This window comes from Barbatula barbatula (assembly GCF_947034865.1).
Source record: "Barbatula barbatula genome assembly, chromosome: 20".
Classification (NCBI taxonomy): domain Eukaryota; kingdom Metazoa; phylum Chordata; class Actinopteri; order Cypriniformes; family Nemacheilidae; genus Barbatula; species Barbatula barbatula.
Genome location: NC_136783.1, coordinates 3,562,375 through 3,589,271, shown reverse-complemented (window position 1 = coordinate 3,589,271; position 26,897 = coordinate 3,562,375). Strand labels below are relative to the sequence as shown.

The window sequence follows — 26,897 nt, the reverse complement described above, 5'->3', positions numbered from 1 at the left end:
TGCAATACACAACTATATATACTCATATTTTTTAAACTGTACATATGTTATTGGTGTAATATTCAGCAATCAACATTCCCTTACATAACTTGTATATAACACATTATAATTTGTATATGGCACATCTGTACATACAATATACTGCCTATTGTCCTTTTGTCTAATATTGTCCTTTTTTTGTCAAAAATATATTGTCTCTCATATATTTATTTTTACATTTTATTACCTGTGCCTCACTTTTTCAACTTGTATGTGCACTGGAAGCTTCGGTCACTAAGACAAATTGTTGTGTGTCCAAGCACACTTGGCAATAAAGCTCTTTCTGATTCTGATGTTGTGCCATCTTGGGAGGATCGCTGCTAGTGTATTCAATGCAGTGTTTTGTTTTTCTTGTTTGATTAGGAAATACTATGGTAGGTCAGTCTTGCTGTGTTAAAAACTGCAATAGCATTACACAGAGTCGTTCGGGAAAGCCCCGGTTCTTTTACCTTGGATTTCTAGATATATCAAACAAAACAAGTAACGGTACATATCAAAACAATAATAGCAGTGGAGTATGATCCTCCCAAGATGGCGGCGCCACTGCAACATAGGGCGTGATGTCAGCTTCACATTCTCTATATCATGTTTTTGTATCGTGCATTCAGTAGACACAATGACTGAGCATGCATAGCTGTTTCAGGTGATATAATGTGAATATAAAACAGGACTGTGACAGAGCTTACCAGACTGTCTCCATGAACCACGGGTACAGAGTCTTATAGTCGTTCTTGAAGTCAATCCAACGGCCCATTCTCCTTACCGATGTCTGCAAATAACAGAAAACAAAAAGATTACAGTGTGTATGAGATATTCACTAGACGGTTTCAAAGAGTTCTCAATCCTGTCAGTTCTGAACCATATGATGACTTTTTTCCATCTTTCTTACAGACACGTTTCAGAGTTCAGACAGACTGTTCTTCAACATTTCTTTATTTGTTTTCCAGAAACAATACTAAGGGTTAAGAAGACCCAATAAAGTCTAAATAATGTCAGAATTCTTATTTTTTTATAAAACAGTCCCTTTAAGCAAAAAGAAAGGTGTTAAACCAGTCATGATCTTTAGACGATAACACAATCTGATGTCTATGACACTGGAAGGTTACTGAGATGATATTCGGACTCCTATCACTATTGTGCCCTGGAGCAAAAGACAGACTGCCACAATAATACTGTTCGGAGATTTACTTGGAATAACAACAGCATGACTCCACTGACAGTCAACAGGGATCAGAAAGAATGTGTCTGAAACATCAGGATATACATCACTAACAGATGATGCAGTCAGAGAGTGATTACCTCATAAAAATCACTCAACTTTATTTACAACACAGATTTTGTGACAAAAGCCAAACAACATCTTGAAAGCCTAATGGATTCAGTACTGAAACATTAACGACACCAACATCTGGAGTGTTGCTTGCCAAGGGAAAACCTGCTATTATGCTAAATACTTTATCTTTCTCAATCAAGTGCACTGATTTGAAGAAACATGTCTTCAATAAATGCTTAATTTAAGCAATTTTCTGTATCCCTTCTTATAAAGTAGATTTAATTAGACTTTATGAGATGCAGGTGGAAAAAAGAAAATCGGCCTCATATATCAGCCATCCGCTGGCCTGATTTCTTAAAGTCGGCATCGGCCAGAGAAAAACCCATATCGGGTGACCTCTCCTCAAAACGTAGACCTAGCTGGCGTTGAGGAGCCATTGCATTATATATTAGAGACAATGTTCCATCATATCCTTTGACTCCAATTAAAGTTCCTGACCATCTTGAATGTCTGTGGGTGAAAGTGAGACCAGTAAGGCTCCTACGGCATATATCTTCGATTACTGTGTGTGCAGCGATTCACCACCACGGTCAACACATCAGGATGAACTCAAAGAGTACTTAACATCTTCATCTGGCTGGTTATGGACTACATACCCAGACATCGGCCTTGTCATTCTAGGAGATTTTAATCATCTGAGAATAAAATCAACACAAAGTTTGTTAATGCGTCTTACTCCCTACTGCCTCTCAGTCTTACCCTCTTGCCCAGCGTCATTTCCCATGCCTACTATATCAGTGGGAAAGGTTTTTAACAGATTCTATTCTATTAACTGTGACAAATCCCACCAAAAATACCAAAGGAGTTTGCATGTGAAATTAATACCCCTTTGTGACATCATTAATAGTTCCTTCGATGAAGGGGTTGTCCCTAGGCAACGGAAAGGGGCTATTGTAGTCCCTATTCCAAAAACGTCTTCAAACTTTGAGGAATTGAGACCAATCTCATTAACAGCTCAGCTTTCAAAGATTTGTGAGCAGTCCGCAGCACATTGGATTCTGAATGATATTACACCAAATCTAGACCCTATGCAGTTTGGCAGTAGAGAACATCATTCTACAACTCATAGTTTAGTCAGTCTAATGGATTATATGTACAAAGCAATCTTTTTTTCAGTGTGTACAGTAATTACAACCAACTTTGCTAAAGCTTTCGGGGTTGTGGACCATCTTGTGGCAGTCCAATCCCTCCTGGCCCTATGAATGAGACCATGGATTTGAAGCTTTATGACAGATCGATCAGAAAGTACAGTATCATGGCCATTGGTCTGACTGGGATTACCCTTCATGTGGAGTTGCACAGGGAACAGTACTTGGACAGACAGTGTTCTTAGCATTAATAAATAGTGCCTTCCTGGAAGAAGTGGATCACTGGAGTATCTGGATGATATGACTTTGGCCAAGATATGATCACCACCTTCAAAGTGTACACATAGCTTGGATATTTGGGTGGAGGAGCATAAAATAAAACTTAACCCAAAGAGGTGTAAAGTTCTCGTTAACGCATTAATTCATTAAACGATCATTTTATCATACCAATGAGAGAATATGGGTTGGCCTAAGACTGCTGAAGTGAGCACATGAACCAGGAACACCAGTACTGAATGGAAAGGTGTCATGATTCTGCCGCATTATGTCATATTTTTCTTGGTTTAGTGGCAGGATCATGACAGAGTCTCATGTCTTGTGTGGAGGTGTGCAGTTATGTCCCTTATGGCCTTCCATACGCTCTCTCCGGTCTCTGTCTCTGTTCCCATCCTCTCGTTATTGATTAATGCCCTACACCTGTTCCCCTCTTGATTTAGTCCCTTATTTAATGCCCTTGTGTCTTCTGTCTTGTGCTGGTTCATTGTGGTTTGTTTGGTGAGTTCTTGTGCGTGTCCGTTTAGTCATTTGTAGTTATTTGTAGTTTATGTCAAAAGTTAATTTAAGTGTTGTTTCAGTGTAGTTAGTCTTAGTCCTGTCTTGTTATTATATTTCCCTGTTTTGTTATGTTTGTTTTATATTTGTTATTAAAGTCTTCTGTTAACCCCTTACCCGCTGTCTGCACCTGGGTCCTCTTGTCCGTGTCTCAACACCCGTGATCATGACAGAAAGGTACCACACTCTTACATGGACATTTTGTTTAAATCTCTTTCTAACCGCGGAGTTGACAAAACAAAGCACTCCATTTTGTCTCCATTCCTTCAGCCATTTGCTTATATACAAAACCGCAACAATAACTAATTGTGTTGCGTGTATTGTATGCAGTGTAAGGCAAAAGCAAAAAACATGTTTAAACATGCGTGCCTAGAGAGTCAGTGCACAAACTACTAAACTGAGTTCTCATTCACATCTTCTTACTCTGAAACTGACAAATAAACACGAAATTACTCCATATCCAGTCCATGTAAAAGTAGTCAGTTTTATGAACGTTAAAAACTGGGAAACAAAGCGGACCCGTCATGGTATATTAGATCTGTATAGAGCGCTCTTAAAGGAGCAGAAGCATAATAAAGATATTTGTTTACAATGATCATCAAACAACAAAGGACGGGCCCAAAAGACCCACTCATATTAAAGGAATTGTGTTCTCCTTATAAGTACAAGCAATAAAATCAATTATCATTATAACTTGTTTTTCTATATGAAACTAGACAGAATGTTGATGCCCTGGCAAGGGCAGATAGCTTTGGCTTTATATTTAATTTGATTACACTAATGTTTAAGTTGAGATTTACAAGAAATATTTTAAGTAAAAATTGTCAATGCTAATTTAAGGAAGTTTAAAGGGGCGATGAATTAAGACATCACCTTTAACCCTAACTTTTGTTATATAAGAGGGAATCGTATTCAAGCAAACATTCTTTAAGTGTCAGAACTGCAAACGCCCTGGTTACTGAAAAAACAACTGTTATTGACACCAGGCCCAGCCAACGCCAGGTCCTGGAACGTACCTATCTATAGATAGTTTGAACACCGCCTCCACAGAAAAAAGTCCACGACTATTTCTCTAGCCTTGCCCACTGGTTCGCGAATGACAGTATTGAAGTGACACAACTGCCGCAGGACCAGATAGAGCGAACAAGCAATAAACATGCCGTTAAAAAGATCTCTAAATATTGGGCAGTACCTGGTTGTGAAAGAACACAGTCGCTGCATAACCTTGCTTTGGATTCCGGCAGTTTATTTTTAAAGACGTTCAAGCTCTGGATTTGCGGAGAGACTAAAATTAAAAAGCAGTGCTGTGCAGTCAATATTGAATGTGACAGGAATGGCACAGCAATCTTATGCGAGTAAAACATATTTGGGCCTCAAAAGCCGGGTAGAAAATAGCCTATAACTTATTGATTTTGATGTTTTCGAATGTAAAAAACACGTGTATGGTTTTGGTTGGACAGGGCTTTACATATGTAATTGCGCTTTCCGCCATATTGCTTGTCTTGATGTGTCTCAAAGCACATGTATAAGCGCTCTACCCCCTATTTTGCATACAGCTTGGCCAGCTTTCACCATTGATCACAAGACCTTGGAAGTCTACAACACAGTTAAAGTCTATGATGTCATTATTCAAAGTCATTTCAAATGGAACAGTCAAGTTGACCATATGCAGACTTCGGCCAACAAGAAGCTCTTTGCCCTTCATCGTTTGAAAGGATTTGATGTTCAAGATCCTGAAATGGTTTCCATTTATACAGGTTATAAGTATGCCGTTCTTGTCTGGCATAGTTCATTTACAGTAAATCAAGTTAGAAGGTTTGGAGCGTGTGCAGAAACGGGCCTGTAGAATTATGCTTGATCAAAGATCCTCAGAATTTTCGACAGCCCTTCGTACATTAGGGTTGTGTACACTTGCAGAAAGACGAACCCAAACATGTCTTGACTTTGCTCGAAGATTGTTTAAGTCCAACTTCCGTAACTGGCTACCCCTCTACAAGAAAACTTTACAGGTCGCCATATGAGGAAATAGGGAAAACTTGTCATCCCAAGATGTCAAACTGAGAAATATAAAATCACCAATTCCTTATATGTGTAAACTTCTAAATGATTATGGTTTTAGAGGATTTTTGTTATTGACATTCTGCAACAAGTTCAATAACTTTTAGCAGGTCAGTCTTATGTTCTCCAATTCCCCTTTATTCTCTTCCCTTGCACTATAACGAAACCTATGAATCGAAAGCTTGGAGATCTAAAACCTGTTAAGAAATTTCTAATGAGCACATTTAAACCACATCTAAAAAATGAGATGCTTTCAACACAAAGGCCTGGAGTCATGTGGGAACTTAAATAATCACATCATTTCTGATGTCATTGCGGACACACATACCTCCCATTCATTGGCATATCTCATGACGATGCTCCTGCATTGTTTGTTATATTCTGCGATCCCCATTTTAGCAACATCTTCAGGTCCTTTGATGTTCAGTGACTTATCAATCTCATATTCCTGAAAAACAACAATAATGACATCACTTTCATTTTATATTTTTGGCAGACCGTAGGGGTCTTGACAATACTATGTAAACCGATGGTGCTTTTCCTGGGACTTTTGTGTTTATTTCCAACAAAAAGTTATGAGAATCCAAAAATATGAACTTTAGGAATAAAAAACTAAGTACAACAGTGTTGCCTTTTATATATAATTCATGGAATCTGTCTATATTGGTGATCTGTTCTTACCACGGGCAGCCCGTGACAGTCCCAGCCAAACCTTCTGTCCACATGAAAGCCGCTCTGATGGGCAAACCTTGTCACAATGTCCTTGATGGTTCCAGCCAGGATATGACCATAGTGAGGGAGGCCGGTGGCAAAGGGTGGCCCGTCATAAAACGTGTACCTGAATAACAAACAACACATGTTTTGTCTTGCTATCTCTGTCTAAAGACAATAACATCTTAACAACATGAACCTTTTGTGTGATTGAAAACAATGGACAGAAAGTGAAACAGCATTCCAAGACATCTAAAGACACACCTTGACTAAACATGGAAGATAGGAACACCGTGAGAAACAGATGATGTGTCACAGCTAGTATACAAATCAAGTTGCACATTCACTCTTTCTAAAAAGAAAAATTCTAAATAAACTAATTCTAGCCTAAATGAGTCTTCTTTATTTGCCATTTATCTAACTATCTATCTTCAGAACATATATCCCCTATACATATATATCCCTACATTTACATTAGACATCTATGCATTTGTCAGACGCTTTTATCCAAAGCGAATTACATTGCATTGTAATATACATTTGTTTCTGACTATGCAGAATCGCCTGGGATCGAACCCATGACCTTGGCATTGCTATAGCCCTATACGGCACGTATTGGTGTCCTGTAGTTTCTACATATTCATGATCTTCAGTGTCACCTTGTCCGGTTTTTGGACTGCCTGAGACACTCCTGGAAACAGTCTTTCTCCTCCCAGAACTTCAGGATGCGTTCTTCCTCCGTGGGGAAGTTGATGGTTTCTCGGACTGCTTCCACCATTCTGACTACACACAACAACAACATATAGGCCTATCAGTGTCAGAAATGATCAATGTTTGCCCCATTTATGACCAACAACAAATGCAATGTAGCTGTAAATAACACAAAAAGATATAAAACTCAATGCATGATTGAATTCTGATAGAATACATTTGAATACATTTCGTTGCACTGTACTTGTATGTGTGTAATGACAATAAATTGAAACAATAAATTGAATCAAATCAAAAATGCCGTTTTTGGTGTTCTTTCTTTCTTAACGTACAACAATTTAACTCAACGTTATGCAGTATTTACATTAAACCACATTCTGAGACTGTAAACACATATCTGAGAGACACAGGCAGCCTCAGTGTTTGCAGAGACTAAAAGATGTTTAAAACATTAAATAAGAAATAAACTTTCACTGTCATTTATATGGCAAGTGTCCTGTGGCAGGAAAATAAAGAATCACTTTGTCAAACCAGACCAGACCAGACAAGCTAAACTAGTCCAAACTGTTTCCAACAAGAACAGGTTTAAAGCCTCACTGCGACTGTTGGATGAGAATGATGAAATGCACTAACGTTACTGTTTTAATAGTGTGAGTCATTACAGAAGGAAGACAGACACTATCTATCAACATCTCATGATACAAACACATTTCTACATCTACAGTTTGGGTTTAAATACGGAACTATTTACGGCAGATATCAGTGATAATATATGTTAGTGTAAACAATAATAATAATAAATATTTATTTCATATATTTATTATATTATAATAAAGTGAGCAAAGTGACAACTACACACTTACATGCGAATCCTGTCCGGTGAACAGAGAGAGTGAGGAAATGATGCAACTCAGCGAGAAATTAACGATCCGGAAGCTTTCAAAATAAAAGTCTCGATCCGCTACGTTGCAAACTTAAATATATTTGGCTGTTGGCGCAATGGCGACAAATAAAAATATCCTTTATTTCGTTTCTATGCTGGATATGTTTTTGTTATTAGATTAGGACCCTCACACTTTTATTTAGTATATTTATATTTAGTTTCTCTTTTGCTTTTCTCCTCTCTTTTGTTTTGTATGTCTTGTGTATTTCAACACTGATCTGTTAAGAATTTCATTGTGCTATCGCATAAATGTATGGAACTTTGCACATTAATAAAAAAGCTATTTTAACGGGATTTAATTCGAGCACAAACAACACAAATGCCATGTTCAAGCCTTTTTATAATAAACGTGATGGGTCGTTCATGAACGATTCGAATCTTTAACATGACTCAAGGAGTGATTCGTTCATGTTGACTGCGCATGTGCAACACAGCACCAGCAATAGAAGTGATACGTTCGTGTCTCGAGTGATCGTATCCGAGTCTGTTTGTTTGCCTGTACCGGAGTCTTCGGGTCCGAGTCTATTTGTCTGCCTGTACCGGAGTCTTCGGGTCCGAGTCTATTTGTCTGCCTGTACCGGAGTCTTCGGGTCCGAGTCTATTTGTCTGCCTGTACCGGAGTCTTCGGGTCCGAGTCTATTTGTCTGCCTGTACCGGAGTCTTCGGGTCCGAGTCTTTAACGTTACGTGACCGCTTCCCGGATCAGTGATGCATGCTGTGCGTGTTATATGTTGTATTGTAGGTATATGAGATATGATCAAATGATAAAAAGATACGTGCAATAAACATCTTCTCTAAAACGTACCGTTCTGTTCTTTTTCTGCCAGTATATTCATAAATGTTTCTTGTGTTTTTAATTTATCTTAATAAACAACTATGCCTACGAACTGGCAAAATATAAACAATATGCAACACTAGTAGACTACATTAATTGTTTATGTCCATTGCATAATATTACACGAGTGATCTCTTATTAAATTATTGCACATTAAATGATATTTGGTCAACTGCATGAGACTTTTTAGTTAGAAAAACAACCTGTAAAACTTTATTGCATACTTGATGAATCATAAATACATAACACTGCAGAAAGGCATCAAATCCAAGAGTTAAATACTGACGTACATGAATATGTATAAGGGGAGACATGTAAAACATTATACGCGCATGTGTCGTATCACGTGACAAAAGAAAGAGCGAGTCTGTGGGTGAACTGTGGGTTCCTGAAGAACGAATGACTCGGGCATGAAGAGCTATAATCGTTTTTATTTCTTGTACAGCTTGGCTGTCAGGAACTATAGATGACTCTGTTTCTCTTATACAACTGCAAGTTATTTCTTATTATTAATCTGATCAAAACTAGCATAAATAAACGTTATGGGGTAATTTGGCTATTAACATACAACATTAATTTAACGACATGACTCGAAAAAAGATTCAAACATCACCATCTCAAAAATGCTTCGAACTTCCCATCAGTGTGTACATTATGGTATGACTTCTGTCATCTGTATATTCTATTACGCTTTACAAGACTTCCTGTGATTTATGGGTGTTTATAAGATATAAAAATATGAATCAAACATTTGGGTAATTAAAATTTAATCTAAAAATACTTGTTGAAATGCGCGTACAAAAAAAGCACAAAGTGAGAAACATTTCTAGACTCTTGAGAGCAGTCTGGGATATGAAGTGTGTGTTACTTGATCTCACGGCACTTACAGAGATCAGAGAGCAAATGGAAGACACTTTTCAAATTTGAGGAAATTAAGATAAATAACAGCACATATGAGGCTTGTCTTTTGAATTAGCACTTTTGAATTTTTTGGGGGGTTAAATACTTGAAAAACCTAGAGACAAACATAAAGGGTGCCTAATAATAATGATTTATGGCAAAAAAATTTAATCACCAAATACGGAGATACAAGGTTTCCAAAGGACATCAGCGATATATAATTTTGTATTAATTAAAATGTATCATTAACATGAAATTTTTAAAGTTCTTTCGCATTCAAACACTTTACATGTTGGCTTAAATAAAAACCCTTGTGTTTCTTTCAACGATATTAATGAACTTTGAAGAGATGAATTCCTAAGGAAGCATTTATTAGTATAAAATGATTGTTCAGCCAAAAATAAAATCTGTCATATTTTTTTCCCTGTGACTCATTTCTCCATTTTGAGAAATGCTCAGTGTTTTTGTGTCCATACAAGGGAAGTCAATGGGGGTCATTACTCAAAATATCTTGTTCTCTGCAGAAGCTTCATTTTAATAAAAAAACATTTCTGAAAAGTGGTTGCAGTCATTAGTTCATTACACTTTACACATATTCCACACAAAAGTTACATTTAATCATTTAGCAGACTCTTTTATCCAAAGCCACTTACAAATGAGGTAAACAATAGCAGCAATTGGAACAACATAAGGTCAACAAAAAGCATAAGTGCAGTAAAAACATTTCATCTCATATAGCCACAGTGTGCAAAGCAAGGGATCTTTGTTTAATGATTATAGAATTCACATTTGGAGAATGTACTAAAATACTTGTAGATGAGTTACTCTTCTTGGCCACTGTGTTTGTGAGCACTCTCCTTTAACCAAATGGTTGGTTTTCCAATAAGAGTTCTGGAAAAAGAGTCGTAATCATTTGTTTATTTACACTGGACACACATCCCGCAGTCACAACATAAGCATTATAAAATTCACATTTGCACACTTAAAACAAAAGAAAAACGCATCTCGCTGGCCAGTCTTTGTTAAGGGTCAAGGTACTTCGTGATCACTCTCCTCACTCTCTCTCCCTCGTGACAGTCTGTGAGGCAGTTGTTGCATTGCGTAGGAGGCTGCGAGTCTCCATCACCTTGCATTGCTCCCAACACGGAGTGTTCAGCCACATTCTCCATACTGTCCTCACACAAATTGTGAAGCACAAAGCAGGCGTAAATGACATGGGGCAGGTCCTGCAAGTTGATGTCCATAGGCCTTTTCAGTGCAGCAAATCTGGCTTTGAGGCGACCAAATGCACGCTCAATAACCGTCCGTGCCCTACACAAACATCGCCCAAAGCACTGTTCCTGAGGTGTGGATCCACCGTTTGAATATTCCTTCATCAAGTGAGGCAGAAGAGGGTAAGCCGGGTCACCAAGAACAAAAATGGGCACGGCGTCCTCGTTGTCCACGATCTGCTTTTTCAGAGGAGGGATCTTGCCAGTCTTAAAGTACGAGTTGAGCTTCGATTGAGCAAAAATCTGTGCATCGTGTACACTCCCAGGCCACTTTATCACAACATCTATAAATCTGTACTTATAATCACACACCGCCTGTACGTTAAGCGAGTGTTTACCTTTCATGTTGATGTAGTCCATTGAGTTGGTGACGTTGGATGGCTGCTTGATTTCAATGTGGGTGCCGTCGAGCGCCCCCAAACACTGCGGCATGCCATGCGCGCGATGGAAGCCCAAAACCAGATCCTCGGCCTCGGATTCCGTGAACGGCAACTTGATGTATTTCGGACCCAGGTGGACAGCGATCGCTTGGCATGTGTGCCTGACAACAACGGACACAGCCTGTCGCGACACGCCAAATGCGTTAGCGGTCTTCTGTAGCTGCCCCTCGTCGCTCAAGTAATTAAGCGTTAACGCAACTTTTTTAAGCGTCTGGATCGGTGCCCTCATGTTTGTCGTTTGCCCTTCGATATACGGACTAAGTTCTTCGCTAAGGGCGACAAGAGATGCTTTGGACATGCGAAAGTTCTCCCTCCATTCGTCTTCCACAACAACGCCATTAACAAAGTTGTCCCACCAACTGCTGCTTCTGCCGGGTCTGACCCAAAACCTTCTCCTGGTTGCCCTCCTCGTTGTCCTCCGCGGTGGACCTAAAAGCATGTGGCGTATGTTGTTTTCCACGATCAGTTGTTGCTCACCGCAGTAGCAAAGAAGCTGAAGGTTTTGCTGTAGTAAAGCTAATAAGCCCAGCAGCTTCTGCAACACGAACACTAGCGCGTAGTCCGCCATTGTTGTTGTGGGCGTGACGCGGCGTCTTCTTCTTTTCTTTACTGTCCGTTCCCTCCTTAGGAGTATTACCGCCACCTACTGTATATTTAGCCACATGGGTGATGAATCTGTGCAATAAGTGAAATTAAATATTTGGTGTAATGCCCCACCGACCTCAAAGGGTCCCTAACCTCACGCCCTTTCCCAATATGTCAACAATGGTGTCCAGCGGCGTCTATCTTCTTCTTTACATTTTATGGCGGGTCGCAACCAGCTTATTCAGGTGCATACCGCCACCTACTGTACCGGAGTGTATAATATCAATTCTTTAGTACTCCAGTGAGAGATAATAATGAAATATATATATATATATATATATATATATATAAAATAATTATAAAAATAAAATACAAATCCTATATGTTGAGGTATAACCCTGTAGATTTAAGAAAGTCAACGAGAGCTCTACAACACTCCCCTGTTTCCTCACTCATCCCTAAAATCCCTTCTATATTCCATCCCCGACCAAGTTCGTATATCTTGTAACGTAAAATGTTCCTCTCAGAATCATACTTACTACATTTCATGATAACATGCTCGACATTTTCAGTGACATTACAAACCTCACATTTATCAGACACACATTTTGACATTAAATACATCGTTGATTTTAACCCAGTATTTCCAAGCCTTATTCTTGAAAAAAGCACTTCATCTCTTCTACATTTCCCTTTAAAAATCTTCCTCTTAATTGATTTCTGTATGCTGTATTAGTGTCTCCCTTTCTCGTCTGTGTCCCACTTCTTCTGCCATACGTCATTTAATACTTTCCAAATTAATGATTTGGCCTTTCCTTTTCCAAATGGAACTTTCATTATTTCATCATCTTTTAATTTCAACGCTGTTTTTGCAATCTGCGGCGTCTATGGCAAGCCGAATGAGCTTTTAATAATTCTCGGGAGCATGTGAATTTGGACTAGTAACAATTGCTATTTTGGATATCAGTAGTTACATTTTTACTAGTACAAATGTTATTTCTTGATATCAACAATCACGCAATCACTCGCAAAAATGTGTATTCTTAATATCAACGATTGAATTTCAACTAGTAAAAGACGTAATTCTTGATATCTGTAATTGCCTTTTTTACTAGTTTAATATCACAACAGGCTGTGGTTAGAGTGTTGGGCTTGTGATCAGAAGGTTGCTGGTTCTAATCTCAGTGTCAGCAGGTCATGACTGAAGGGCCCTTGAGCAAGTCACCTTACCCCTGATTGCTCTGCAGTAATGTGCCACTGTATAAAACTACTTGTAAGTCGCTTTGGATAAAAGCGTCTGCCAAATGAGTAAATGTAAATGTACAAAAAAACAACACTGCCTTAACAACACTCTCAACGAAATCCAAGACTCTATTCCCAGAATTGATTATTATTATTAATAGTCTAAATAAACAACCAAACCAGGATATACCCATACAAAATGGAGAACTATGGAAAGACTATTTAAAGATAGTCTTTCTCCTGATCAGAAAACGTACAAAATAAACTAAACCAGTTAAAATCGATAATTAAAAACAACCAAACTCCTTTAGACTATATCTGATCAGTTTCAAAGAATTAAACGAAGCACGAAACAAATCATTCCGAGAAGAACACCAACTAATGCATCTCTGCAACTGCACTCAACTGGTTTGACGTTTATCTCAGAGGCAGATCCAGATCTCACCAGCTGACAACTGGAGTTCCTCAGGGATCAGTTCTTGCTCCTCTCCTCTTTTCTATACTGTCACCCCCCTGGGTCCAATTATTAAGGCACATTGGTTCTCATACCATTTTTATGCAGATGATACACTGTTTTATTTCTCTTTTCAGCCAGATGACCCCACCACCTCTGCCAGTGTCTCTGCTTGCCTTCTGCTCTCTTCTTGGATGAAAGAGCATCATCTAGAACTCAACCTCTCCAAGACAGAACTCTTAGTTATACCGGCCACCCATACAATCGAACACCACCATACCAATCAGCTCGGATCCTCAACTATAACACCCACCAAGTCTGCGAGGAACCTGAATAGTTATGACTATAACTCCCTAAGCTGTTATAAAATGCATTGCTTCTTGGGGCTCATTGTTTTATCACAACTGCATACAACCTTAAATATTTGTTTTTCAAAACACATATAGAAAAACTGTATAACAGAATATGAATGTGCAGAAACAGATGGACACATTGACAAAGATGAGGATGCTGAAGATGGAGATGAGAACATTGACTGCAAAATTGACTATTACGGTAATGTTTTGTTTTATAGGATACATTGAAACGTTAGTTTGTGGAATCATACTGCCAATGTGATTAACACATAAAATGCAGCTTCTGCAAGATCTTGCAACAATAAACCTAGTTTTACTATTATTATTACTGCTATTACTACTTTGAGATTAAAGCAGACCATTCTGGATCCCTAGTCATCACACTATTTTTGAGTCACATTGAACTCAGCATCAGCACTGGACAGAAATGCCAGTAATGAAGCCTTTCAGAGCAGAAAGCAAACTCGCTTATGTTTCACTTTTACTATTCAGCTTATCTGCACAGTAACAAAAATGCTTGAAATGCGTCCATGTAGATCCAGCAGTAAACCTTATCGTGGTTAAATCACATTCACTGGCTGTGTCTCATTTCATGAGGCCGCGTCCCCCAGAGGTCTTATTCGAAGGCTGCTACATCATCGAGTCGGTCTCGTTTCATAAAATCAGGTAGGACTCTCCGGAGGCACCTTTCAAATGCGACCTTCTTTGACAGGAATTCAGAGGATACATGAGCTGTATCCTTCGTTGCTAATGATAACCCACGATTCTTTGCGTCAGCCAATGTCTGTTATTAAAATGAATGGCAACAGCTGCATCTTCAATCAAATATGTGGTGTTTAAGCTTTCCTGCAGCTCAGTGGTTAGAGCATGGTGCCAACAAAGCCGAGGTCGTGGGTTCGATCCCAGGGGATTACTCATACTCTTTATATTTGTTTATCTCTTGGCATTGTCAAGTGTAGAAAGTAACAAACTTTTAACCTCTTAAATCATGTAGAAATCATTAGGGTTTCGAGCACGACGTGCTGAAAACCTATTGCTTTTGTAGTGATTTTTTTCAAATTAATTTGACAAGTGTGCGAGGACACGCATCCTTATGAAACAAGACATAAATGTCCAAATCTTCATATTGTTTATCAAAGCAAGCACACTATTAAAAATCCCTTAAATTTTTGTGGCAAACTTATTTGCTTGCAGATCCCAGATTGCAATAACAGACACTGAGCTGCCATCATCCAAAACTGAACCTTAATCTTGTGACAGACTATAAACAAATTCAACATGACCACTGACCAATGATAAACTAGAACAAGTTTATAGAGCAGTCCACCCAGCAAAGGGTTAAGGTAAGCAAAATAAGAGCGAGTAATGTTTCATTAACAAAGCGTGGCTTTATTTTGATGGTATCAAGTCCTTTTTTCAGAACATCTGTACATCATTTACTCTTCAGGGGTCTGTCATCTATTTAGAAGCTGGTTTCTTTGCGATAGCAGCCTTCATCCCCTTCTTATTGTGTTTTTTAGCGAAGCGCATGTTCTTCAGAAACTTTTGGTCAATCTGTTGACAAAAAGAAAACATTAATACATAAAAAAAATTACAATACAATTAATGAACTGGTGCCAAACAGATAAGATGCAATGTTTAAAAATTTGTCAAATGGACACTGTTAGTTGTCAAAGATTTAGAAACAACAATATCAATATGGAAGAAAACTTAAAACATGATACAAACACCATTTTTATTTACACCGAGACAACAGAAGCAGTAAAAACATGGGCAAGGATCAGCTGAAACTCCAATAGTAATTTACGGGCAAAGTAAAATAAATGGGGAATCCTTTCAATAAATCTTTAAGCAAGAATGAACTTGGGATAGTAATCATTTTTGAGAGAGCCCAAAAATATGTGGAACTAGAATAAATAGATTCACTGTAGTATGACCCAAATGTATCGTCCAAAATGGAAAATTCTGTCATCGAGCACGTTTAATGCACAATCTTACACGGATTATGCTTATGATATATGGAAGGTCGCGTAAATGCGTAAAACGGTTTTCTTTTATCGAGGTTAGGTCATAAACAGCTTAGGGAAAAGTTTTTTGTCCATTACTCTGATTTCAAGCTGCATGTAAACACCTTTACCTGTTTTCTCTCTGTTTTGTTTAAAAGTATAATAGTAAAATAACATATGAAAGTCCGCTCTTGAATCATGCAGATGATGTACAAATGTTCTGCGGACATAAGAGATATAAAAATACAGCTTCTGACTAAACAGATTATCGTCGAGGACGTCACTGCAAGAAACCCGGCAAGTCTCAAACTTCCGTGTAAATGCGTTTTTTGTGTAGCGGGTTTATTGCCATGCATCCTAACAGGTTTCTTTTTTCTAGCTGATCTCGATAGATATCCGTTTATTTTGTGTGTGTAAACAAACTCATTTATTCACCCTCTTTATGTCAAACCTGAGGGCGAGTAAATGACAAACTTCTCATTTTTAGGGGGGAACAGTTCCTTTAACTTCCAATAACAATGTAAAAATATTGTCTTGATTATTGCATTGACACTTTAAGTAATTATGCCCTTAAACTAATAATTGGGTTTTCTACCCACAATGATGGCCATTTTAACAGCATGACATTATTCTTGCAACATTACAATTTAATGTCAAAATCTTTGAAAGTTATATAAAGGTACCTAAAGAAGTCGTATGAGATACACAGACGTTTATTGTGCATACAAGATGAATCTAGCACATAACAAAAGAACTCAACACCCATCTGATGACATGCAGATCACATGTGAGGAAGAGTTTGTTTCACCAGGATATGAGCATCAGATTCAGTCAAAGTATTGGTGGGAATTCTCCATTAAAGATCAATGAGTTAAAGATGAGTGTTCGTATGAGACGGAGTGAACGAGTTCTGTTCAGCCACTTACCCCCCTCAGAGACTCATAGCGATCAGTTCTGGGCTTCTTGATGCCATTTCTGTGCCACTTGCGAGCTGCACACAAAAACCGACAAAGTTACAAAACAATACAAGACCTTAACCACAATGCATTGAGGCAAACATGAAGCATCACTCTTACACTGGTTGTGTGTGGTGTGGTTCTTTGACTTCGCCATTTCTGATCACTGTCTGCTAACACAAGAAAACAAATTCACAGATCAGATTAAACGGACATTGGATTCTCTGAAGCGCGCGCCGCGACCAGCTACATCAGAAGCTAATGAACTACAATATATGGCAAAACTATTCACTCATCATCCAAAATATCAAACATTTGTTGCGTAAATAGGGACGAGAAACAGGTTACAGAGCTGATGAGTAAATGATCATTTCCATTTCTAAAGGATTGAGTTAGATTGTCTTCCTATACGGAGATAAATTCAATACCTGCCACACGAAGCGCACGACAACCGGAAGAGAAAGACAGAGCAAAGCATTGTGGGAAATAAAAGTCAACGTGACGGGATGTGGAGGGAAACTCAACACGACTTTTTCAGAAGACGTAAACAAAACACATTTTTGACGGTAGCATGTAACAAAACGTTTTAATACAAAAACACCCTACACAATTTAACACAGAAAAGGAGTACAGTTTGAAGCTGTGAAAGCAATATACTATTTAAATTGTGTAAATGTAAGTAAAATATAGTGAGTTAATCTGAGTATCTCAAACATTTCTGTTAGAATTCATCAAAAATATTACGTGTATAATACAAATATATATTAGTTAATTGAATAATTATTTTTCCATTTATATTCATAAGCGTAAATAATATAAGTATATTTCTGAGGAATTAACTGTTGGACTTTTAATCACCTTTTTAAAAATTTCCCACTGCAAAAAATCTGTTAAATGATTTAAAAGGATTATATGAAGTAAATATACGTTTTTTTTTTATTGTCCGATAATAAAATTAAGGCTGATATATTATAGCCACTAATCATAAATCATGTCCTCTGGTTGAACAAAACAATCTTATGATCGTTGGATCATATCAATTATATAACAATTGAGGAGTAATATATAATAAAATAACACGTTTGTTTATAGCATCTGAACTTTAAGTGTGCACCATTTAAAGCACGCAAAGAACTTTATAATCTTATAACTGTTTTTAAATATAATCTTTTCCTGTGCTATTTACTGAGCCACATTCATTATATTTTTAAAACCACTCAAGCAAAATAGATTTGTGCTTATACGCTTTTGACAGTAGAACCCATATTTACTGATTCAATATTTAATAGTATTTATTATTGACCACAACTACAGTAACTAGAGTAGTTATTACAACGATTAAAAGGCAAAATGAACATTAATATCGAGTTACGTGTTGATGATGCAGTACTGACCACTTCCAGCAGATGTCCGTGTTGTTCAGCTAATTTTCAACATGCAGCGGAATGATGGAGAAAAAAATCTGAATCTGAAACAGCAGTGATTCAAATCTAACAAAACATATTATAATATAATGAGAGTAACTAGATTGTTAATATGCATTAATATAATTGAATTCAATTATCCATTAATATTTGTGTAAAATAAATACAAAATACAAACAGGACAGAATGACTGTATTCTATGAAAAAACACATTCACGTATGCTATGTACACAGGTGTATTACAGGCCTAAGGTAATTATTATATGTGTGATGTCCTGATCACACAGTAATGGCAAGCTGACTGTACATCTAAACACATTTTTTGTGTCTGAATTCTTTAAGGTGATTGAGGTTATTTCTATCAGTGTGAAAATATCAGTCAAATATAGCAACAGCACTCATGGTGAATAAATAAGAGATGCTTTCGTGAGCATTTACAGTATTGAGTCAATACTGCCCGTTGAATGGTTTGTGCGTAATATAATCGTTTTCACAGAACGATGACTTTAGCCCCCCCGATCCCCCTTATCTCAAAGCAATCACGCTTCTACTCGGGCCTGGCTCACATTGCCTTCAATAATCATATGCGTGGACTTCAATGCTCTAAATTTAGACCACCGAGCATCCCTGCTCAGCAGAGTGACAAGTCTCCCTCTAACATAAACATGTCTCACTGAAAGAGGCTGAATGCTTTCACATCTGAACACACTGAAGGCAAACTCGCATCATAGCAGCTGATTCCAAATACAGTTCATAATGTGAAATGCTCGCCTTAACTCGCAATTACCTTTTTATCTGTACTGACATAAAACACCTTATCATCAATGATGTCCTAAGGATTCATAAAAACATCAAGTGAGCCTTTAAGACCTTTAGTATGTAGAGCGGAGTCCACATTAAGCACACTGAATACAGTTGAAACCTTTTTATCTGGAATGTTATAGACATGTACTTGATAAAAATACGGCAACGTGATGCAAACAGTTTTAAGAATCAATTCTTAAAGTCACAACGGCCGTTAAAAAAAGTCCAGTCTAGTTCCCAATATAGCATCACAAACTCATCTCCCTCTTACATAAGAGTTCCCTTGAGAGAAAAGCATTGCGTTAAAGGTTCTCTACGCCACTACGATACAGTAGAGATCCCAGAACCCCCCCCCCCCCCCCCCACAAACACACACCATGTGCTTTCATCTATACAATACCACAAATATCCCATAATCCTTTGTGGCTGCTGCTACATTGATTTCACCCTATCCATTAAAATAATACTTCACTGGAATGATATTATTAGTTTCCACTTCTCTGCCATCCCACGAGTGGGGATTCGTGCAGTGATTCAGTGCTAGACTGACGATTAGGGATGCGCGATAAATTATCGGACGATAATTGTAATGATCCCATAATGTTATCGGTATCCACCTTTTTCACAACGCACGAAATTACCCATTATGCCTTGCGTATGAGCTTAGGGCTAATGCTTAAGACTTCCGGTTCGCCGCTTGATCCCTTTAGTTACAAAGTTAGCTTTAAAGCTTTTAAACGTACTTTATAATACATTTACATTTAGTCATTATCCAAAGCGACTTACAGATGAGGAAACATTGGAAGCAATTATAACAACATAGGCAACAACATACATAAGTGCATCAAACTAGTCCATATATAGTCCATTTATGTCATTTAAAACAGCAAAATGTCAAAGGGCAGTTACTTCACAGGGGCCGCACGGGCATCAGTTTTGAACCTAGACCGTAAAAATAAACGTTGTTTCTCACTATAAGAAGTTGGGCAGCGACATCTACTGGGATGATGACATTAAACTCCAGCCAGCAGGGACATCTGATATATAGTCTTATGTATGTAGACGGCCAAGAGCTTTATATTTATGCGCAGTGTTAACATTGGACGAATTCTTTGCCATCAACAGTTCACATTTGAGTCCAGTGTTCTTAACAGGAGATTCACAATCTAACGGAAAGATGTTGATACCCACTACACCAGATATAAATAAACCTGATCACATTGCGTTGGATCTTTTATCCAATAACACAGTATTGGAGACATGTGGACGCTTCAGTGTGACTGGTTCTGTAGCGATACAGCGGCTGTGTTGTTGAACGGGCCTTTATTTATAGAGCTACAATACTGACTTGGCCAAACATACACTTAAATACATACATTACGTACAAAATACTGATTTTCCTGTGTCATCCAATGTGAACATGTTTGTTTGAATACAGCGCAACTGTAATATTAAACTAAATAATGAATCAATTATAATAATGTCACTTATCCCTGTATGTATGCTTCAATAGTGATGTACTGCAATGACAATAAAGTAAATAATGAAGTAAACAGTATGTTGTGGTGTTTTTGAGAGGTCAGAATTCAGTAGTCAGAGCGAAGACCGAGCTGTCTTTAAATGTTATTTACGTTAATGTTACTGTAGTGGGCAAGACACGAGACAGTCAACTTTGTGGTTGAAAACAGCCCCGGAGGGTGGTTTATTCAAAACACATGTGCAAAAAGGTGAACAGGTGACAAGCTCCTGCACAATGGCGCCAGGTGGGAAGTCCGGTTCCGTGACGGTGCGCAGTCGTGCTCTGTGTTGGTGATGTGGGTGTCGTTTCTTCCAGTCTTTGGTAGGGCTGTCGATCGTCAGGTGCCAGACTCTTTAAAAAGATAGCAGCGAGAGCCAGGGTCAATATCATCCCATTTGTGGAGTGGAAACTCACCCTCTCTCTGCTCTGTCCAGCTTTTATGTCTGCTGGGGATAAGTCGCAGGTGCTGACGATCGGCAGGTGGAGGCGTTGATTGCCTCCTGTCTCCATGGCGACACTGATAACGGAAGTGCGGATCATCAAACAGGAAGTTTACTCTGCGTAATGAAGCCCTCCATGGAGACGTCAAGATAAAGGTGGATTGGCCGACAATAAAATTTAGGCTGATATATTATAGCCAAAAATCATAAATCATGTCCTCTGGTTGAACAAAACAATCTTATGATCGTTGGATCATATCAATTATATAACAATTGAGGAGTAATATATAATAAAATAACACGTTTGTTTATAGCATCTGAACTTTAAGTGTGCACCATTTAAAGCATGCAATATAAGTAGGATTAAACATTAATATCTCTCATGATATCAAAACCTAATTCAATTCTGCGCTTACATTGTAAGAGTAATGACCATGAATAAAACAGTAAGAGTCAAATCTTATTTAAACCAACATATCAGTTCACACTGCTCACTGTACAAAGGTACAGAATATGATGATAGCCTTTATAAAGTCCAAACCTTTTAACAGTGTCCTGCTCATTGTTTTTAGGTGTTTTGAGGTGTCTTTCTTGTGTTGCTAAGCGTATGAGTGGCTGTTCTGGTGTTGCTAAGTGTTTGAGTTGCTGTTCTGGTGTTGCTAAGTGTTTGAGTTGCTGTTCTGGAGTTGCTAAGCGTTTGAGTGGCAGCTCTGGTGTTGCTTAGCGTTTGAGTGGTTGTTCTGGTGTTGCTAAGCGTTTGAGTGGCTGTTCTGGAGTTGCTAAGCGTTTGAGTGGCAGTTCTGGTGTTGCTAAGCATTTGAGTGGTTGTTCTGGTGTTGCTAAGCATTTGAGTGGTTGTTCTGGTGTTGCTAAGCATTTGAGTGGTTGTTCTGGTGTTGCTAAGCGTTTGAGTGGCTGTTCTGGAGTTGCTAAGCGTTTGAGTGGCTGTTCTGGAGTTGCTAAGCGTTTGAGTGGCAGTTCTGGTGTTGCTAAGCATTTGAGTGGTTGTTCTGGTGTTGCTAAGCATTTGAGTGGTTGTTCTGGTGTTGCTAAGCATTTGAGTGGTTGTTCTGGTGTTGCTAAGCGTTCGAGTTGCTGTTCTGGTGTCGCTAAGCTTTCGAGTGGATGTTCTGGTGTTGCTAAGCGTTTGAGTGGCAGTTCTGGTGTTGCTAAGCATTTGAGTGGTTGTTCTGGTGTTGCTAAGCGTATGAGTGGCTGTTCTGGAGTTGCTAAGCGTTTGAGTGGCTGTTCTGGAGTTGCTAAGCGTTTGAGTGGCAGTTATGGTGTTGCTAAGCATTTGAGTGGTTGTTCTGGTGTTGCTATGCGTTTGAGTGGTTGTTCTGGTGTTGCTAAGCGTTTGAGTGGTTGTTCTGGTGTTGCTAAGCGTTTGAGTGGCTGTTCTGGAGTTGCTAAGCGTTTGAGTGGCTGTTCTGGAGTTGCTAAGCGTTTGAGTGGCAGTTCTGGTGTTGCTAAGCATTTGAGTGGCAGTTCTGGTGTTGCTAAGCATTTGAGTGGTTGTTCTGGTGTTGCTAAGCATTTGAGTGGTTGTTCTGGTGTTGCTAAGCGTTTGAGTGGTTGTTCTGGTGTTGCTAAGCGTCCGAGTTGCTGTTCTGGTGTCGCTAAGCTTTCGAGTGGATGTTCTGGTGTTGCTAAGCGTTTGAGTGGCAGTTCTGGTGTTGCTAAGCGTTTGAGTGGTTGTTCTGGTGTTGCTAAGCGTATGAGTGGCTGTTCTGGAGTTGCTAAGCGTTTGAGTGGCTGTTCTGGAGTTGCTAAGCATCTGAGTGGTTGTTCTGGTGTTGCTAAGCATTTGAGTGGTTGTTCTGGTGTTGCTAAGCGTTTGAGTGGTTGTTCTGGTGTTGCTAAGCATTTGAGTGGTTGTTCTGGTGTTGCTAAGCGTTCGAGTTGCTGTTCTGGTGTCGCTAAGCTTTCGAGTGGATGTTCTGGTGTTGCTAAGCGTTTGAGTGGTTGTTCTGGTGTTGCTAAGCATTTGAGTGGTTGTTCTGGTGTTGCTAAGCATTTGAGTGGTTGTTCTGGTGTTGCTTAGCATTTGAGTGGTTGTTCTGGTGTTGCTAGGTGTTTTTGGAGTGTTAAGTTGTGAGTTGAATAAAACTCTTCCAAAACACAACAAATAGCCGAAATACTCTAACACCGCAACACCCCAAAAACACTTAGCAACGCCTCAATAAATAATCAAAACCCTCCAAAAACCCTCAGCAATAACAGAACAACCCATCAAAATGAACCCAGAACCCTTAGCAACACCGCAACGAACAATCAAAACATCCTCAAAACAATCAGCAACAACAGAACAACCCAACAAAACTACCCAAATATCCTTAGCAACATCACAACAATTAATCAAAACTCTCCAAATACACTTAGCAACACCAGAACAACCTCTGAAAATAACTCCCAAACACCTAGCAACACCCTAAAACCACTCAAAACACCCCAGAAAACAACTCCCAACACCAGAAAGACCACTCAAAACACTAGGCAGCACTCAGATAACCACTCACACCTTAGTAACCACATAACAATACCCTAGCAACCATCCACAACATTGTAGCCATATGTCACCAATAATTTTTCCTTCCAAACATTTTGAAATCTAGTTAAAACCAAGTCTACAGCACAGACATACACAACCTCCATCAACATTCATTCAACAGAATGCAGCCCTGCTGGAGTCTCAGTCTACACATCTGGCTTATGTTAAAGAGATTGCGGGTCATATTACAGTCTGTCTCTGGAGGGGCTTTGAGCTGTGGCTGTTGGAGGCAGTGGTTAGAGAGGCACATTTGGATGTCATTAAAGCACAGGGCTATAGTGTAATTAAGCCCGAGTTTCCTTTTCTTCTTTAATCAAAGCCTTGTTAAAGTTGCACCTCCGCACAACCTCAGTGACATGTCTGAGGGAAACTCTGACACAAACGCATGCTGCCACAAGTCAACTCTTGCGTACGCACGCATACACGCGCCTTTCGCCATTCAGACCGGGGAAATAGGGCAGACCAGGTCTCTTGGGGGGCTGTTTACCCCCTTGAGTCACCTCCCATGTCCTTGACATTCATGTTGGAATCCAAGCCAACCCACATGTTGCACACCAGACATGTTTTGTGTGCCAGGCGCTGAGTGTTAAAAGGCTGTTCAATGGCGCTCTGTCCTGCATGCTGATAGACCCACCCTTTGAATCCAACATCCCATGCATTGTCAAGCTCACATACCTGTCTCTGATTGGCCAGCTGCTTAACGCTCCATTGACAGGGAGTGGCACGGGGCCAGTCAGAATGCAGTTTGAGTGCATCAGCAGAAGATGCGCTGTGATTGGATAAGAGGCAGAATGAATGAAAACCGTTGATCTGAATGTGTGCCAGTTGTATCTGCAGGCAGGGACCTCCATGCATCCGACTGATGCGGGGTATGACGGTCACCACCCCTGCAAATCTCAGTAAGACAGTCGTGTGTGATTTAGATCCGCATTTTTAAGATGTCATCCTATTGACCTAGTTAATGACATACTTCACAATAAAATTCAAAATCACTATTATAAATAAAAAGACTCAAACAGAGTCGTAAGATCAAACAAAAACGTACTATGAAAATGGTTACCAATAAATTCATATGTCGCTGAATGACATGCATAAGATGCAATTCTTCTCCGTTTTTGGTGAACTATTCTTTTAATGGGTCCTGTTGTTATTGTAAGTCCCTTCGACAAAAAGCACTTGTGTGCTATTGTCACTCTCACAGACAAAAGTAAAAGACATGGGACACATTCGAGTCGGTACAATCAGTGCACGATTAGAGAAATGAAGTTATGTAAGGAGCGGCTGATGACTCATGCTTTTTGTCACACTCAGGCACGTACACACACTGGCGTAGTATTTTTAACTAGCCTTTATTGAGCAATCCGAGTCCCACTCCCAGTTACAGCCGGTGACCTGCTTTTCCTTCCGATAAGAACGTGACAGATTGGTCCATGCGGTCTCAAAAGTGTTAAACACCTCCATTGATCGATACTGTGTGATGTCTTTGTGTGCCAACAACACTGAGAAATCAAAATGCTGAACTGATTCTATTTTGTAATTATACTTTGTGCTGCCGGCGTGGTGATTTCATTGACTCAGGGGGCAGTTCATTCATCAAACACACACAGATAACCGAGCGTGTGAGGCTGTGAAACAGGCTCAGACTGGTTTGTCACTAGTTGATTTTCAATGCTGGTGGTTTCTAAAAATCTAATAGGAGGTCCATTGATTTCTACATTTCTGATTTCTAGGTCATGAGTTCAAAACCTATTGAACACACTGATGTGTAGCGTGAATGCACTCGCTTTTACAAAAAGCATCAAGCACATGCACACATGTCAATATAAACTGATTTGGGAGCTTTTCTACCTGTTGGTTTTCGGTTGCTATGGTGTTCTGGATAGGTGACTTCTTACTGGCTTAAAGCCAAATGATCCTACGCCCAAGTGGTAGATGATATTCTCGTAAACCTACTTTCGGTTTCACTCAGGTTCCTTTTTCAATGTAAGTCAATTACTATTTGTTTACCATCAGAGGAAACTGATACGCTGAATGAACAAGTATTAGCACATCTCACCATTAAAGACTTGAATACAGTTTATTGAAAAATTGAATGATGACATTTTCAGTCAACACCCAGTGACCTAGTGTTTAAGATCAGCACAATGACAGATTATCCTTTCCAGAAAATCTCAAGGCAGAATCAACTATTACTCATGCTCGTATCCACCTACACAGAGGAGAAAGATTTCGTGCGGGATGGGGATGATGATGCTTGCCTTAACAAACACCACACAATTACCTTCGTCTTGTCATGCCTGGTCAGCAAAGCAATTGCGGGAGAATTTCATGAAAAGGCCTCGAGATGTTCAGATACTAACAGATAATGGTCAACAGTGAAAACAGGCACAGAGGTGACCTGGGAAACTATGCTGGCCGTTTATCCAGAGATCTGCTTTTTCATGTTTGAACTACACGGAAATGGATTCCATTGAAATGGATCTTAGTGTTGCTCTTAGATGGGGAGTGTTGAAGCTTTTTAACATCAGGTTAGACTAAAAAACAAGTACAAACGTGTGCTAAACTCCTGGCCCCGACTTGACTTAAAGCGTGGAATATTCGTCAGTCACTGTATTGAACAGGATATGATGTCATGCTGTAATAGGTAATGCAAATGTAATGTCAAAATATCCAAACTAGTTTTTGTTCTTTGAATTTAGTGAAAATGTAAATATGTGAAGTTTAGATTCTGTATTAGTCGACTTTTTCTGGATAGTAATACTGTAAACTGTGAGGATCATTAAGAAAACCTTGTGAAAGCGATGAAGTAATGAAAGGTGCAGGGGAGTTCCATGTAACATATAGTTGTGTGTAGGCGATGGACTGTAACATTATATGCTGATGATGATCGCTTTCCTCCGAACCTCCAGACCAAGTACGAGCCTAGGGATGAAATGAGGTTTCACAAAAAGGTTCAAATCTGACATATTTGCCATCAATTCAGTCATATTTTTAAGTAGAAATAGATGACAATCTTCAAGAGAACGCTTCTTACCACTAGTCTATATACAGACCAAATACAAACTTAGATCTTTTCAGTTCAGTTTAATGTACTGAGAAAATAGCAAACATATCATGTATTCTAATTTCAAGTATGTATGTTACTCATATCGATACGGTATTGCAATGATTCAAAGCAACAAAAAAAAACAGAACAACCTCAGTCTGTGAGACCAACAACAGTATGACCAGCAGTTTATTTTTGATAGGGAAATCCCCAAAGGTGTTATTTCAACCAAAAACATCTGCACCTCAATATAAAAGTACAGTAAGAAACTCAAGAAAAAGGAACAGCGTATTCTTCAGGGATTGCCAGTGTGTCATTGTAAAACTGAAAGCACGGTCAATCACACTATACCTG

General features: G+C 39.0%; 3 protein-coding genes across 4 annotated transcripts in view; all 3 read right to left on the bottom strand.

Moving 5' to 3' along the window:
* The window catches only part of iars1 (isoleucyl-tRNA synthetase 1), a 49,480-nt gene extending 41,754 nt beyond the window's left edge, over positions 1 to 7,726 (bottom strand). Inside the window, exons 1-5 of the mRNA XM_079482774.1 lie at positions 7,635 to 7,726; positions 6,720 to 6,843; positions 6,031 to 6,187; positions 5,678 to 5,797; positions 726 to 808 (exon numbers count right to left, since the gene is read on the bottom strand). Coding sequence (XP_079338900.1) covers positions 726 to 808; positions 5,678 to 5,797; positions 6,031 to 6,187; positions 6,720 to 6,838 — 479 coding nt within the window. The 5' untranslated portion in view covers positions 6,839 to 6,843; positions 7,635 to 7,726. The remainder of the gene's footprint in view (positions 1 to 725; positions 809 to 5,677; positions 5,798 to 6,030; positions 6,188 to 6,719; positions 6,844 to 7,634) is intronic.
* Positions 7,727 to 10,471: 2,745 nt separating this feature from the next.
* LOC306909738 (putative nuclease HARBI1) lies at positions 10,472 to 11,728 on the bottom strand (the record flags this gene model as incomplete). The annotated part of the gene is made up of 1 exon (XM_079483748.1): positions 10,472 to 11,728. One exon carries the CDS (start codon positions 11,726 to 11,728, stop codon positions 10,472 to 10,474), a length of 1,257 nt encoding a protein of 418 aa, XP_079339874.1.
* A 3,359-nt stretch (positions 11,729 to 15,087) lies between these two features.
* rpl29 (ribosomal protein L29) lies at positions 15,088 to 17,230 on the bottom strand. 2 transcript variants are annotated; one of them, XM_079483603.1, is made up of 4 exons: positions 17,188 to 17,230; positions 16,880 to 16,929; positions 16,730 to 16,794; positions 15,088 to 15,351 (listed from the first exon to the last, which is right to left on the bottom strand). In XM_079483603.1, exons 2-4 carry the CDS (start codon positions 16,914 to 16,916, stop codon positions 15,256 to 15,258), a joined length of 198 nt encoding a protein of 65 aa, XP_079339729.1. In that variant the 5' UTR covers positions 16,917 to 16,929; positions 17,188 to 17,230; the 3' UTR covers positions 15,088 to 15,255. The 2 variants fall into 2 exon arrangements, with proteins under 2 accessions (XP_079339729.1, XP_079339728.1); XM_079483602.1 differs by having other exon boundaries at positions 16,880 to 16,932; positions 17,188 to 17,228.
* Between the last annotated feature and the right edge of the window lie 9,667 nt (positions 17,231 to 26,897).